The 16,341-nt window shown below is 41.8% G+C and overlaps 1 protein-coding gene across 2 annotated transcripts; it reads left to right on the top strand.

Moving 5' to 3' along the window:
* Positions 1 to 14,089: 14,089 nt before the first annotated feature.
* LOC133893602 (uncharacterized) lies at positions 14,090 to 15,986 on the top strand. Of its 2 annotated transcripts, XR_009904537.1 has the most exons (3): positions 14,090 to 14,712; positions 14,812 to 15,747; positions 15,834 to 15,986. XR_009904537.1 is itself a non-coding variant. In XM_062334666.1 (2 exons), the coding sequence occupies exons 1-2, from the start codon at positions 14,314 to 14,316 to the stop codon at positions 15,526 to 15,528; spliced, it is 1,116 nt and encodes a 371-aa protein (XP_062190650.1). In that variant the 5' UTR covers positions 14,090 to 14,313; the 3' UTR covers positions 15,529 to 15,764. The 2 variants fall into 2 exon arrangements, 1 of the variants encoding a protein (XP_062190650.1); XM_062334666.1 differs by lacking the exon at positions 15,834 to 15,986 and having other exon boundaries at positions 14,812 to 15,764.
* The last annotated feature ends 355 nt before the right edge of the window (positions 15,987 to 16,341 follow it).

The raw sequence follows: 16,341 nt of genomic DNA, 5'->3' as shown, positions 1-16,341 counted from the left end.
CTCAATAATCCAGTGGGCCCATGGGGTTAGTGGGTGGAACCGCGGTCTATACCTATAGTTGCATCATGTAGTTGCAATCACCCTATACTTATAGTTGTAACTCCTATATGCATGAAGTTGCAACTGGTTGCAATTGCTGCTTGGTCTCTAGTGGGCCTGCCGGGTTGGTGGGTGGGAACGTGCTCGAGGCGCGGGTGACGCACGCTCAGCCTGTGGGGCTGGTGTGTGCGTCAGAGCCTGGTTAGCTACTCGGTCAGGCGCGCACGCTCAGCCTGTGCGCATTTTCCAAGGTGAGTTTCGAGACCGGTTGAAGAAACAAACCAATCTTATCTATGTGCTGAGTTCAGGAATCAATCTCAATATATAGTGACTTCATTTATGATAATCATTACAATATCCATAGTTAATCAAATTAACCTTCTTACAAAAGTGACATTCGAGGGTCGAAGAACCAAATAAACTGCAACAGAACTAAATGAACTAATACTACTATAATCCTTTACGACTCTTCCATAAGCATATCGATGTAGAAAGCATCTTAGAATGATCCATCTTTAGTGTACTCCTCGATACTTTCTCCAACTGAGTGTTTGGTGATAGCAAGATTGAACACTTGTCGTACTCAACAAGTTGTGAAGAAAATAGTATGCATATAAAGGCTTTAACAAGAATATGACTAAATGGCTCTTTTGCAGGAGACAATATTTAAGTAAAAACAATTGAAAAGCAATAATAATTAAGTGAATTACAAACCACCTTAATATTCCATCCATCTTGACTTAACCAATAACTGACAACCTCAACTAAAGTTCCATCTACTAAAGTTGAGCACCTCAATCATAGTTCCCACTACTATGGCTGACGACCATCAACTATGATTCCCACCATCACAGTTGACCACACTAACCAAAACATAAAGTTATAGTCATGGTAGGTTTTCAGTGCAGCTCGTAACCATGAGCACGGGGATCTAATCATCACCGTCGAGTCTAGATCCAACGGCTCAGATGCTTTGGCTCTCGGCTCTGGCGAACAGAAGGCGGCGATGGCTCTTCCTGTGGCGGCACACGACCAGAATCCCGCCGGAACGACGCTTCGGTGGTCCAACAACTCCGGCGAGCAACGGAAAAGAATCGGGGAAGTACGGGGAACTCACCTAGGGCACGCGTCGACATCAACGATGCTCCAGAGAAGCTGGCGACGGCAAAGGGCGGCTTGAAGCTTCAGCACCCATTTGCAAAGGGCTCTGGACGTCGATCTCTCGGTGAGGAGTTGGGGAAAAGGCTCGAGATGCTCTAGGGTTGCATATATATAGGCGGGTGGCTCTCTTATCTCAAGTTCGATTCAGATTTTGAAAATGGCGGCGACGGCGATCCGAACTTGGTTATGATTATTCAAACGCGCTTGGGTATCTATCTTTTGGGCAAAAGATCGCGTATAGCTCAGGGATTCTTCCTCCTTTTGATCCATGGCTCATCTCTAACTCTATCTTGCGGATTTGGTGGGATTTCGAGCGGTTGGTGGATGAGCTTAGGTGTCCAACACAAATTTGGCTCGAGCTTTGGCCAAATTGGACACGACGACATTGACGCGGGCGGCGGCCGGCTACTGCTACGCTGCACTGAGCAGAGGGGAGAGGGGAGAGGGGAGAGGAGAGTAGTGGCTGGGCTGGGCTGAAGCAGAGAGCAGAGAGGGAAAGAGAGAAATAGAGAGAAGGGCTTCTGTCCAAAAACTCTAAAAACTTTTCTAATTTCCTTATGTATATACACATGCATATTTATATATAAATACAACGTATATACTCTCTATATATACATTATACTAGCTCACAAAATCAATCAATCTACCAAGCAAACTATCAAACGCATGGATGTCTATAAACACACTTTTATAGGAAAACAGCCCCCAATGTATACATGTATTTATACACATAACACACATATTCACACTTAGGATTTTTATTTAATTTTTGAAAACTTTTTTTATTTTCTTTAGAAAGTTTTATTTTTCTGGTTTCAAGAATTTGGGCTGTTACAATGAGCAAATCATCCTTTAAAAAATAGTAACATATTCTGTTAGAAAGAGATGAGTTTTTACTTTCCAAAGTGATTGGTGTCTCTGGTGCTTTAACAATAGATGTATATATCATTTCAGATAAGTTTTTTAATTAGGCATGACGCCAAGGACGGCGTGATCAAAAGTTCCCAAACTCAGGATAGGCTAACAAATTAAATCAAGCTGCTGATGAAGTATAAATCTCAAGAAACAGACAAGACGAATTAAACACAAACTCACAGAGAAAACAGTTGAGTTGTTGCACCTTGCTGCAGCGTTTACCGTTATGGTTTCCAAAATTATGCTTATAATTCATAGTTTCATTAAAAAATGGAAAAAAAATCAAGCTATAGGGATTTGGGAGCCTATTGTTATGCCAAACGGAGGAGTCTGGCTCTAGTGCAGGGCACCTATTATTTGCAGAGTCAATAGATCGGCGATACCTGTCCTCTTTGCCAACAAAAATTAACTGTTTTTGGAAGCTAATCTGATTGCTACAGAACATACATGCCAGCGCCAAATACTTCGCGCCTTTGTCGACTCCGCACTGTTACGCGTGTCGCGGGATCATTCCTTCTTCGACTCTGTGCCGTCGCCCATCCTCGGCTGCTTTTTACTCGCTGTGAGATGTGAGATGTGGGCGGAGCGGTCGGCAGACGTTGCAGCCGGTGTGAGAGTGACGAAAATGTCACCGCGGGAATGATGCTCCGTCGAGAGATCTTGATGATCTACTCCGTTGATGGTACTTGGATTAGCAGAGAACTTGGGAGAGATTGGAGCTTGATCCTTGTGTAGCATGTGGCTTTATACATCGAAGCAAGGTGATGTAGGAAACAGGAAGATTGTTTCTAAATGCATATTGCTCTATCAAGCCACATCGAAGCAAGGTGATGTAGGAAACAGGACGATTGTTTCTAAATACATATTGCTCTATCATTGTAGCTCCAGCATATGCTTCGGGGTTTTCTGCAACTTTGTTCAATATATTGTTGTAAGAGCGGCATAATTTTTCATATCAATATACTGAAGTTCTTATAATAATATATTGAGCAAAGCTGCAAAAAACCCTGAAGCATATGCGCTACTAGAAAGAACTTCGGTACAATTGATGGAACAAGTTGATCAAATCATGCAAGGAAGCCATTCTGCAAGTATTTCAAGGAGTTGTCCACCAATCGAGAAATGACCTGCTGAATACAGTAGGGAAAATAGAGTAGGTATATAAGGAATCAAAAGGAAGGACCAAAAAGGATCCAGTAACAAAAGGCAAAGAGGTGGACTTGAAAAAAGCAAGAAAAAGGAGGAAAATGAGGTATATACTATCTAATTATAAGCTATATAGCTCTTTCTAGTAGCTAAACAATTTTATAATTGTTGTTGAACAGGTAAAGCTAAAGTGGAAAAAAGTATTAGAATTGCTCCTGTGTCATCTGAAGTTGTCCCTTAGTTATGCAGGATCAATCAATTTTAGTGCTTCCCAAATATTTCGGCATAATATGTACTCTCCACAACAGGTTGGCATTAAAACCTTATTTGAAATCATGCTTTTACTGTTCACATCTTACATTTGTCACCTTTCAGAATTTAGTTAGCTTTGTAGCCGCAACAGTCGTTCCTCTTTTATAATGGCACTCAAAATCAGGTGAACTCTTTGCTACAATCAGCATACAGAGTGTACTATTGATATGCATCAATTTGTGATAATTGACCATGTCTACAGAGTTTTACGTAATTACTGAACATAGGGCAATCGTCAAACCAGTATGACCAAATGCATATGACATTGGTATCAGTCTACTAAAAAATTTGAATATTATCATGTCCAAATTCTATATCCTAATGGTAATCTTGTATTTTATTTATTCTTACAGGCCTCCCTTTTCCCAGAGAGTCATTTGCAAGATAGGAATCTGTAGAGCTTCATCCAAATTCTTCGTTCTTCTTGGACTTCACATATATCATTCAGAAAAATTAGATGCTCTCATTTTGGAATAGAGTTTGACATAGCGGTTTCTGTTAAAATAAGTTGAACTGAAATGTGATCAGTTTCAGGCTGTTGAGACCGGTTCAAGAAACAAACCAATCTCATCTATGTACTGAGCTCAGGAATCAGTCCTAACATATAGTGACTTCATTGATGATAATCATTACAATATTCATACTTAATTGAATTAACTGTCTTACAAAAGTGACTATCAAGGGTCGAAGAACCAAAGAAACTGCAGCGAAACTAAACGAACTACGAAGACTCTAATCCTTTACGATTTTTCCATATGCATCATCGATGTAGAAAGCATCTTAGAACAATCCACCTTCAGCGTACTCCTCGATACCTTCTCCAACTGAGTGTTTGGTGATAGCAATACTGAGCACTTGTCGTACTCAGTAAATTATGAAGGAATAATATGCATATGAAGGCTTGACAAGAATAAGACTATATGGCTCACTTGCATAAATCAGCGTTTAAGTAAAAATATTTGAAAAGAAAATATAATTAAGTGAATAGAAAATCACCTCAAGATTATATCCATATTAACTTAACCAACTAACAAACACCTCAACTAAGGTTCCATCCACTAAAGTTGAACCCTCAATCATAGTTCTCACCACTATGATTGACCACCCTCAACTTTAATTTCCACCATCATGGTTGACCCGCTAACCAAAACATCAAGTTACAATCATGGTAGGTTTTCAGTGCCGCTCATGACCGTGAGCACGGCTGAATATTCAATTTTAACTCTGTAGAGGTTGTACTTTATCCACAAGACATATCATCTCATTTTGTTGAGCATCCGTTGGCCGACGGATAACTCTTACACACTACCGAGGTGTGCACTAGGAATCCACTACAAAGCCTTCACAATGCCTCCTCTCAGCACATATATACTCGCTAAGGTTTCATTGCCGCGTGATTCCACCTCAACAACGGAAGCCCCCTCTTGCGCCTTTCGGATCCCAAGATATCGTCCATTCACCGCTCTTCTGCTCAGTCGACTATGCTAAGAGTAAGCAAATTACTTGGCTAGGCCCATCCCATTTCAGATTTGTGGTTGTACTGTAAACACATAAAGGTCACTCCACGAACCAATCCTTAGATTTGAGCAAGACTACCACTTTCCTAACCATACATCTCATCATACCACCTGCTCAAATCCTTATACCATGTTGCTACAAAAATTATATCATCATATTTTTATCATTGTTGTATATGACCATTATCAAGTTCGTGGAACAGTTATCATGATTACCATCCAAAGCAAAGCTAAGCATCATCTACCCATTCATAACCCAAAACCATATTATGGCGATAAGGATGATAAGTGAAAAACTAGGGTAAAACCTAACACTTGTGATTCCCAATAAATTATTAGCATGCATGTTTAAAAAATAAAACATTTGTAAAACTGAGATAAAAACGATCAAGAACACAACTTGCCTTAAGTGAACTCAGTTGGGTCTTTAAAATCTTGATCTTGCAGACCTTCTAGCTCCTCGTTCGCGTCTACTCGCAACATAAGGCGACAAACAACAACACATAAACATCAAAATAAAAAAGAACTAAACATCACACAACAAACATCATTATCACAAGATTACACTATTCCGGATAATTCGGCGAAAGAACAGATCAAAATGGAGCTATGGTTTACAAGTTATGATTTTCTAAAGATTAAAACAGGACTAAAAAGATCATCTACAGATGAAATTATGTTGCTAAAAATTTTCTAGGATTTTTCCAAAACCATCTATAATTTTTTGGGATTTTTCTAGAATTTTCTATCATTTATTTGAATTATAAAACTATTAAATAGAATTAAATAAACATATTAAACATTATTAAACATTTTCATAAATTAATTACCTAATTATTGTTAATTTTTAGTATTATTTTCTTATTGAAAAACTATTTATTACGTAATATTTAACTATTATGATATCATCATAGCAATTAAAACAATTAAAAAGAAAAAACAACGTTTACTGTACTGCTGACTGGGCGCTAGAGGCTAGCGTGGCGAGACACGTAAGCAAAAACGCTAACGCGGCTGGCTAACTCGGCGAATGATGTGGCAAGGAGGCTAACTTGGATTATATTGTCCACGTGTCACACTTGGGTTGGCTGGCGAAGGGGTACGCACTGATCTAATCGTGGCCGTGGCTTTGGATCGGACGGCTCACACGCGATGGCTTTCGGCTCCGGTGGATCAGAGACGGCAGTGACTATCCCGTGGTGGCGCACGGCCAAAATCTCGCCGGTGAGGCGCTTCGGTGATCTAACTACTCCGGCGAGCAGCGGAAAAGGATCGGGGCAGCTCGGGGAACTCACCTAGGGCACATGTTGGCATCGGCGAAGCTCTAGAGAGGCTGGCGATGGCGCATGATGGCAAAACTTCTTTGGAGCTCGTCGGAGATGCGTTCTGGGCAACATTTTTTTGCTTCGGCAAGCTCCTTCGTGCTCCTACGCTGCTTGTGAACTCCTCAGAGGCGGCAATTAGGCTTCGACGCTTGAGATCAACGGCAGCAGCTTTCTTCACCGACGCGATGGCGAACATGCTTCTCTCAGTGACTTGGGGCTCTAGATCGAAGGGTTGCTCTAGGATGATCTAGGGGAGGGGTCTAGGGTGATATTTATACCCGGAAGAGATAGAGTTCGAGCGCGACTCGGCTTCGATTTGAACGGCAACAGCATCAACTCGGACTCTGATTTGAAATTGCTGCAAGAGATAGAGCATACTTGGCCGTGATTCTTGCTTAACCGTGAGCTTGCAAGCTTCTAGATGTCCTTCTCCATCGTATGCGCGTCGGGCTTCATCCTTGGCTCGTGGGCGGCTCAGTCTTCTGCGGTTGCATGGCACGGCGGCGCGAGAGAGTGAGGAGAGAGCTGAGGCTGGAGGTTGGGGATGAGCTCAGCGGGCCAGGCAAAAGAAGTGGGCTGGCTCGGCTAGGCCGGTCTAGTCAAATGGGCCGATCAGAGAGGGGAAAAGAGAGCAAGAGAGAGATGGGCTTCGGTCCATTAATCTCTAAATATATATATATACACACACATACATACAAGGTATGTACCACATGAATATATAACTCACATAAACAAACAATCAAGCAAGCAATCAATACACATATATATATATATATCCATAAATGTTCTTTTATAGGAAAGAGCCCTCATTGCATATATGTATTTATACATATAACACACATACTCCCATATATGTATATATGTATAAAGCACACATATACACTTAGGGATTTGTTTAATTTTGCAAATCTCTTTTTAATTTCTTTTAATTTTTTTTTATTTTCTTGGTTTTAAGAATTTGGGCTGTTACACAGCCTCTATTATTTCAAGTTTTTTTTATTGAATATTCAATGTGAAATCTGATGAGGACTTCACTATATATTTTTTATATTTTGAGGGAAGAAAATAACATTACAAGTTTTAGAGACCGAGTCTGAAATAGTTCAGAAAATGCTTTTGTACACGTACACACAACACAACTACATGTCCAAATAATCAAGTACTTGTGAGGTCCATTTTGTTCGATGCTAGTATACTAGAGCTATAATGATAGAGCAATGTGTATTTAGAAACCATCTTCCAGTTTCCCACATCACCCAGCTTCACAAGGATCAAGCTCAAATCTCTCATAAGTTCTCTGCTAATCTAAGTACCATCGACGAAGCAGATCATCAAGATCTCCCGACGGAGCATCATTCCCGTGGCGACATTTTCGTCGCTCTCACGCCGGCTGCAACGTCTGCCGGCCGCTCCGCCCACGTCTCGCAGCGAGTACAAAGCAGCAGAGGATGGGTGACGACGCAGAGTCGAAGAACAGATGATCCCGCGAGACGCGTGACAGTGCTAGGTCGACAAAGGCACGAAGTATTTGGCACCGGTACGTACGTTCCGTAGCAATCGGATTAACTTGCAAAACAGTTAATTTTTGTTGGTAAAAAGGATAGGTGTCACCGATCTATAGGCCCTGCAAATAATAGGTGCAAGCATCCTGCACCAGAGCCGGACCACAATTGTCACGCAGATCAGAATTGCAGAAAAAGTTAGCCCAACCCTCAGATTGTAATTGGTGGTTCACCCGGTCAAAGCAACATCTATAAATTGTAAACAAGGAAATCTGTTTTTGCAAAAAAACACTTTTAGTGTGGCGAACAATTGCGTAAGCCGGCTTCCCTATGATTCATTGTTACTCTAATTTACAAGATGAGATCATAGAATGTGCCAAAACTTGTATACCAAAGCCCATCTGCAGACGATCATCGGCCACAAATGCGAAAAGATATGAACCGTACTAAATTTGGGATTTATATTTGTCACACATGCATGGAAACGGACGTGCAACATTTACCAGAAATCTAGTCTAAAAAATGGATTAAATTTAAGGCTGAAAGAGCAGTGAAATTACACTTCTAGTTTGTCGCTAGAATTTTTGCGTTCCTCTTCTTTGTGTGACAAAATTAGACGGTGCAAGTAACCTACCCCAGCAGCTTATTGAATCCGGCATTTGTGGTTTCAAGATCATCTAGTTAGTTCAGCATATCCATCAAACAATAATTAAGCACGCCATCAAGCCAGTTATTCATATTGAATCACTGTGCTTTAGCTTATCCATTCCTGTAGTCAGCTGAAAACGAAATAGGGGGTGTTCCAGAGACCAATAATTTTGCTTCTTGGGATATCTTCCATAGCCAACTGAGAGGCCTGAGACTTTGATGTTTTGCAAATGTTCTTGAGTCAATTCGACGATAGTGCAATGGGTGACATAAACTACTCTGTCTAAGTGCAAATGTATATAAACATTTTGGACGTAATCATACACCATGAATGTTCTCTCTCTCTTTCTCACGCAGTTTCAACACAGTACTACTGAAACCACACTCCCAACCTTTTAGAGCCGAAAGTCAAGATAGAAAGGCCTAAGTACAAACCATCAAAATAAGGCAAATATACACATTGTGTGTGATCTAAGAAAAAAAGGAAAAGGTGTGATGATCAGGCTAGGTGGGTTTGTTATCAGTGCAATACCATCTCACATATGGGAAACCAAACCATCAGCTTCCTAAGGTGTAGCCGTCGGTTTTTAAAGGGGCAAAGAGTAGTAGTTAGGGGACAGTGTCAAGAAAGAATCAAGTCGTTACACCAATTAGATAGGTACATATAACCACCATTAGGTAGGTCCTTCGAATGTTACAAAAAGGATGAGCTGCTCTTCTCAATTGTTAAGAGTACTGGTATTTGGGGGTCAAGGAGTTCAGTTAACACCAGCAAATAAAATTTAGAGAAGTATACTGCTATGTATTTTGAACAATTCCATGTATGACATATTGATAGGCATGACTATTAGTGGGAGGTGCAACATATATACGTTGGTGATACGTCGTAACTAACGATATATATAGTTACTTGTAGCGGTTTGTTTAGTTCTTATATATGAGGGCTTATGGTTTGACAACCTAGCTTGTCACGGTGCTTGTATTTATAACATTTTCAAAATTACATATTTAAGTTTGCATAGATGATAAAATTTTAAACCAAATTTTCTCAAATGGTATTTTAAATAAACATCGTCAAATTTATTTCTAGGCATGCTTAGCTCACCATGCCAACTAACCTTGCAAGTTATTAATAGCCTTTTGACACAATATGGGTGAGTTCAGGACGTATTTCCAAAATGAACTATTTGGCCATGGCGCCGTAGGTGTCTTGTCATATGAACGGTGCCAAGATCATTTTTGGAATAAGTTAGAGTTCTATGTTTTATTATTAAAATAGTTTGTATGGTAAAGAAAGTCATGCATGCCATGTATCATGTATGCATCACAATCTCTCTCAATCAATTACCCAAATCTAGACAAACAATCAAGTGGCAAAGATAAATGATATTCACCAGCCGATGAAATGTCATGTGACCATTCCCTTTCAATTTTATTCAATAAAAACAAAAAATTACAGCGACAAGAAAAAATACTAGCGCTTGATGGCAAGAGAACTACGAGCAAGAGCACACGTGACACCTATTTTTTGAGGTAACAGTTTTTTTACAACACAATATGATCTTTGTGATATAAATTCACATGCCAAAATATTAATTGGGAAAAAAGGAAAAACAAATGCAAGATTGCTGATATTAGATAAATAGATATATCACATAAAAACTACTCATGCTTTCACATAAATGGCAACATCCAATACTTAGCAAGTCCTAACATCTCACTTAATTTGTGCATCATGTATTACATATCCTAATTTGGCTCTAGCAAGGGAAAACAAAAAGCAAAAACCTTTTCATCTGCCAGCATTTTCTAAGGCCTCCAGCTGCAACAAGCCAAAACCACCTTGCAGCCAATCCAACCGCTGCCTGGCCAAAGAAAACCAAAGGTGCCAGCAAAAGCCAAAGGGAAGGAAAAGAAAAGGGAGCACGATGGCCACAGCTCTCCCCACCGCAAACGATCCCTTGGGGCACGTCGCGGCCATTTTTTACGTGGGAGGCTCGTTCTTTCCGCACAGTGCACGGAAGGCATCGTCCCCTGCCTGGTGCGCCTGTGGCCGTTGGTGTCCCGTAGCGCCCAGGCCATGGACCGCGCGCCACGTGTCACCGTCAGGACCGGCCTCGTACATAGGCAGGACCCGATGGGGAGGGTACTCTGTTTGCCCCTGCCGATGGGACCTATCTACGTCTTTGACACCAGCTATTGCTTGCTTGCTTGGGAACGGCGCAAGCGGTGGTGTTAGAGAAAAGAGAATTCTACTATTCATCATTGAATAACTATCAATTCTATAATTTGCTATCGAATAAATTATATTTACTTTTATATCATCGAATAAATGTTTCAATTTCCTATGTACCATCGGTTTCCGATACTACCCTCCGCTGTACTGTTCAGCTCGTTATAAACAGTACCTAAGAATAAAAAAAGTCACAAAAAATATGTCAATTTTTGTGCACGCTCTATAATTCATAATCAACCCGTTTTAACTGTATTCACCTAAAATACTGTGTAGAATTCAAACTAAAATTCTTCAAAATATACTACTTTTGTAACTTTTGCAATTTTTAAGCCTCATAAAAATTTAAAAAAAATCTAAGAAAATTTACTAATATTCCTCTAATGTGATGTAATAATTTCTAAAATTATCTCCCACGGTGAAAAAGTGAGTTCTTTGTAATGCATAGTATTACAAAAGTAGCAAATTTTGAGAAATTTTAGTTTGAATTTTACACAGTATTTTTTAGGTGAATACAGTTAAAATGGGTTAATTATGAATTATAGAGCGTGCACATAAATTGACATATTTTTTTTTTGACTTTTTTCACTCTCGAGGGTACTGTTCATGAACAGTACGGCGGAGGGTAGTATCGGAAGCCGATGGCATATAAGGAACTGAAATATTTATTCGATGGTATAGAAGTAAACAGAATTTATTTGATGATAAATTATAGAATCGGTAGTTATTCGATGGTAAATCGTAGAATTTCTCTAAAGAAAACCTCTAAAATAGAATGGCAACAAATTGCTAGTCGTGTGATAACTGACGTTGTTTACAAACGCAGTACGCGTTTTATAAAGAAAACGACAGGAGATGAATGAATAAGGCCATTTTAGGGTCGGAGGTCGGAATATGATGCAATAAGTTTGGTTGACGTTGCTTATCTTCACTACTGTAAAAACTATTTTTAAAAATCAAGTCATAACTTATTTTTACAGGTGTTTATCGTACCTGTCTATGATGAAAGATATATGAAAATAGATGATTTTCACAGACGTAAAAGAGAATGTCTGTAAAAATAGATTATCAGAGACGATTCACTTAAGAAATTGCATGTAGAAATTTATTACCATAGACGGTTGTTTAAGTCGACCACCTATGATAATTGATCCTCGAAACAGTATTTTTTGTCAGAAAAAAAGAATTTTTTTCCGACCAAGCACCCCTGCGGTCGCACCATCGTAAGTCACAAGTCACGTGAAATACGTGCACGTGTAATTTTTAGCACTCGAACCCAGGACCTCTCAGCTCGCATAAACTCTCGTAACCATACCACCAGTGATACAAATAGTATATGCAATCCTATTGATATCTTCTATCTGAAACTTTAAATGATTATTTGAATATCTAAATGACTTTAAATGAAAAACTTTTCAACTACGCAGTTGTAGATCTCGTCGAGTGCTATAATTTCTATATAAAGTTTGTTCTCATCCGACTTCATATGAAAAAATTATGATTTTTTAAAAATAAACTACTACTCATTTCCACACACGATTCACATAATAAACACCTCTAAAAATGATCATCCATTATTACAAGTGTTTCATATAAAAAATCGTCTATAAAAATAACCTTTTACACAAGTGATCCGAAACTGTAGGAGCCCTAACCAACTTCTCAAATGATTTTTCAAATAAACCGTCTGTGTAAAGACACCTAAATATTTTGAAAAATAGTTTTCTAGCAGTGCTTTATATAATTTGGCGACACATGGGCACCAAACTATCTATTTGCATCATCTTGCTAACTCTAGAAGCAATACAATAAATCCTTACCCTAATTTTGTATTACTTTCATTGTTCACTATTACCGTAATATTCTGTAAAATGCCATAATCAACTTGTATGTATGTATATATATATATATATATATACACACACGGTACTGCTCGAATTAATTATGAATGAAAATTGTAACATTAAAACTCATTACCATAGAAGACTAGGAATACATAGTAGCTCTAACTATTCTTTCGCCCGTAATTCCTCTACTACTCCTATTTACAATATAGTACAAAACTGCGGGCAGCAGAAAACAACGGCAAATTCTAAAAGGGCAAACTCGCTATTCCAACTAAGTATCTCCCTTTCGTAAAAAATCCTGAGGATACCCCTCTTCAGAAGGCTGTTGCCCTCACCGGTTCACGCGTCACGCAGGGGCAAACCCATCACTTTCTCCATGCCAAAGGAGTCCTGTCCCCTTTCTAAGGATGGCAGCTTCTCATTATATCCCGATATTACATATATATATATATACATATTTTTTTTATATAAATATATAAATATTACATTACTTATGAGAAATAATAAATTATTCTTATATTTTTTTGTTTAATCTATGATATTTAACCAATCTTATATTAATTAACCTCATATAATTTAATAAATTACATATTTATAATATAGTACAAAACCACAGGCAGTAGAAAACAACCACAAATTCTAAAAGGGCAAACTTGTCATTTCAACTAGTATCGCCCTTTCCATGAAAATCCCAAAAATACCTCTCTTCGGAAGGTTGTTGTCCTCACCGTTTCACCCGCCACGCGGGGGGCAAACCTGTCACTTTCTCGACACCAAATGACTCTTGGTCCCCCTTTCTAAGGATGACAATAGGACTCTATTCCTCAATAACCTGTAAAGAATTCTTCTATTAGAGAATATGTATGAGAAAATTTAATCCCCGTGAACATATATGAGGACGAGAACGGGAAGACGCTCTCGTCCTTGCTCCTCATTATATTTCTGATATCACACATATATATATTTTTCTTAGTATATAAATATACAAGCATTATATTATATATGAAAAATAATAAATTACTCTTATATTTTTATATCTACCTATGGTATTTAACTAATCTTATATTAATTACCCTCATATACTTCAATAAATTATTTATTTATATTAAAAACACATTATTAATATATAAAAATAATCAATTATGATTAAATTTATATCTCATTAAAAATCTAATCTCATAAAATTTCTCGTAAAGATAAAGATAAGAGAAAATTACCTCCAATAATTAAATAGGGACAAGACGAGGAAGCATTTCCTAACAAAAATTAGCCCGGTTGTCATCACTACCCCTCCCCACTACTCGGGCCCCACCTGTCAACGTCGTCCTCCCCCTGTCCCCACGTCGCGCCCACCCATTCGCCACGTCACCCACTCCCTCCGCCTCTCCTCCTCTTTATAAGACCTCGCGGCCTCGCGGGCAGCTCACTGCCTCACTCTTCCGTCTCCGCCTCCGTCGCGTGGCAAAGAAGAAGAGAGGGCGAACCGCCGGAGATGGCCGCCGCCGTAGAGCCTCCTGTGAACAAGAAGTAAGACGGCGCAGAGAGCAGAGACTGTCTGGTTGTAACCGAGGCACGCCGCACGCGTCTTTCTTGTCTTGTCAAGTGAGGACGGTGGCGGTTGGGTGGAGGGGGTACGGCTGTAAGGTGCTCACGCGTCGCCGGCGGTCGATGACGTTTCTGTTCCCGGTCAAGAACCAGCAGTGCGTGATGGAAGTCAGGCCACCGGCGCTGGCGAGGGTGTCGATGTTCCGGAGGCTGCTGGTGCGGGTGACCCCGGCCGAGCAGCTGGCCGGGGACGGCAAGGAGAGGGAGAAGGATGAAAAGGCGTCGGGCGCTGGCGCCGGCGGGGAGGCAGAGGTGGGGACGGTGGGGCTGGACCGGATGGTGCTCAGCTTCATGGAGGACGCCGCTCCCGTGGAGCGGCCCCCGCGCGGGCGCTGCAACTGCTTCAACGGCAGCAGCGGCCACCAGGACGGCAGCGACGACGAGGAGTTCGACTTCCTCCCCTCCGCCTCCGCCCTCACCGCAGCGCCTGCCGCGGCCGGCGACGCCTTGGAGCTGCTAAAGGTACGGTCTTGTCTTGTCCGGACTCGAGGCTTGTCGCTTCCGAAATCGCTCGTCGGAGTGATCAAGAATTGATCAAGAATCGCTCGTCGGCGTTAACAGGGTCTGGTACAGTGCGTGAGCGTGGCGGAGCAGAACCTCCTCGCCGACGCGTCGCGGATCACCGAGCAGTGCGGCAAGGGCGGCTTCGGCCGGAAGAAGGCGGACATCCGGCGGGCCGTGGCTGACGGCCTCCGGGCGCTCGGGTACGACGCCGCGGTGTGCCGGTCGCAGTGGGACAAGGCTTCCTCCCACCCAGCCGGCGAGCACGAGTACATCGACGCGGTGGTGGACTCCGGGACGACCCGGCTGGTGGTGGAGGTGGACTTCCAGTCGGAGTTCGAGGTGGCGCGGCCCACCAAGGCGTACCGCGCAGCGCTGCAGGCGCTGCCCCCGCTCTTCGTTGGGACCCCTGACCGGCTCGGCCGGATCGTCGCCGTCGTGGCCGAGACTGCGAGGCAGAGCCTCCGGAAGCGGGGCCTCCACTTCCCGCCGTGGCGCAAGCCCGAGTACATGCGCGCCAAGTGGCTGTCCCCCCACGCCCGCAGCTGCCCCGGCAAGCCAACGCTGCCGGCACCGCCCACGCCGGTGTCCGCCGCCAGCTTCTCCGGCGAGTTCGAGCTGCGGTTCGACGACAAGGTGAAGGCACCTGACACAACCGGCGAGAAGGAGAAGCTCACGGTGGTCGTGTCGCCGTGGCGCCCGGTGGAGGCGGAGACGAGCAAGAGTAGTCCGCAGACCAAGGCGAAGGTGGTCACCGGGCTCGCCTCCGTGCTCTGAGCACGGCGTGGCGGATCGAACAACACTCCAGCTCCAAGTGTTTTTAGCGGTTTTCCGGCTTTTTGGAAAAGAGAAAAACGGCCCCGTTTCCATTCCCATTTTCTGTTTCTTTTCTTTTTGCTCCTTTTTGGCTTCGGCAAATTTTCCGGTTTCCAGTTTTTGAGTTCCTCGTCCTCCGTTGTTGAGGACGACATGGAGAAGACTCTTGCCACTTGCCAGGTTCATCCAAGCCTCGCCATGATTTTTTGAGTTCCTCGTCCTCCGTTGTTGAGGACGACATGGAGAAGACTCTTGCCACTTGCCAGGTTCATCCAAGCCTCGCCATGATCTGACCTGCTGGTTCTAGAACGACTGGAACTACTGTTAACGAGAGATGTCTTGGCCTGCTGATCAAGCCATTAGAGGCTTGTAATCTCAATTTGAAGAGGGTGTAAAGAAAGTAATTAGTAATTACTCTACCAGTGTTGCAAACAGTTTGCCAAAGTGTTTTCGTTGTCTGTTTGTCTGGCTCATCGTTTACTACGATTTTTTACTGGTTTACCGCCAAGGAAAGGATGAAGCACGAGCTGAAGATGTAATAGGATGAAAAGGTACGGGAACGTCAGGGAAAAGCATCTAACTTACTTTCATATTTTTTCTAAAAACTAGAAAGTTAGAAACAAGAACGAACTCGAAACCGTTGGACATTTGAACATAGATCAATCAGAGTGAAAATATGTTGATATCGATCGAGAGCGGATAACTCAAATCGAGATCGTCGAACCGCATGACTTCAAACATTCAACCAAGTATAACAGACCTGATACACAGGAC

Source organism: Phragmites australis, chromosome 15 (genome assembly GCF_958298935.1).
Source record: "Phragmites australis chromosome 15, lpPhrAust1.1, whole genome shotgun sequence".
Taxonomy (NCBI): domain Eukaryota; kingdom Viridiplantae; phylum Streptophyta; class Magnoliopsida; order Poales; family Poaceae; genus Phragmites; species Phragmites australis.
This window is presented reverse-complemented; position numbering and strand designations above follow the sequence as displayed.

What these genes read in the sequence shown, in the direction of transcription:
- LOC133893602 (XM_062334666.1), top strand. Translation starts at nt 14,314, where the DNA reads ATGACGTTTCTGTTCCCGGTCAAGAACCAGCAGTGCGTGATGGAAGTC. An exon ending in ACGCCTTGGAGCTGCTAAAG is followed by an intron (nt 14,713 to 14,811) that starts GTACGGTCTTGT and finishes CGGCGTTAACAG; the next exon opens with GGTCTGGTACAGTGCGTGAG.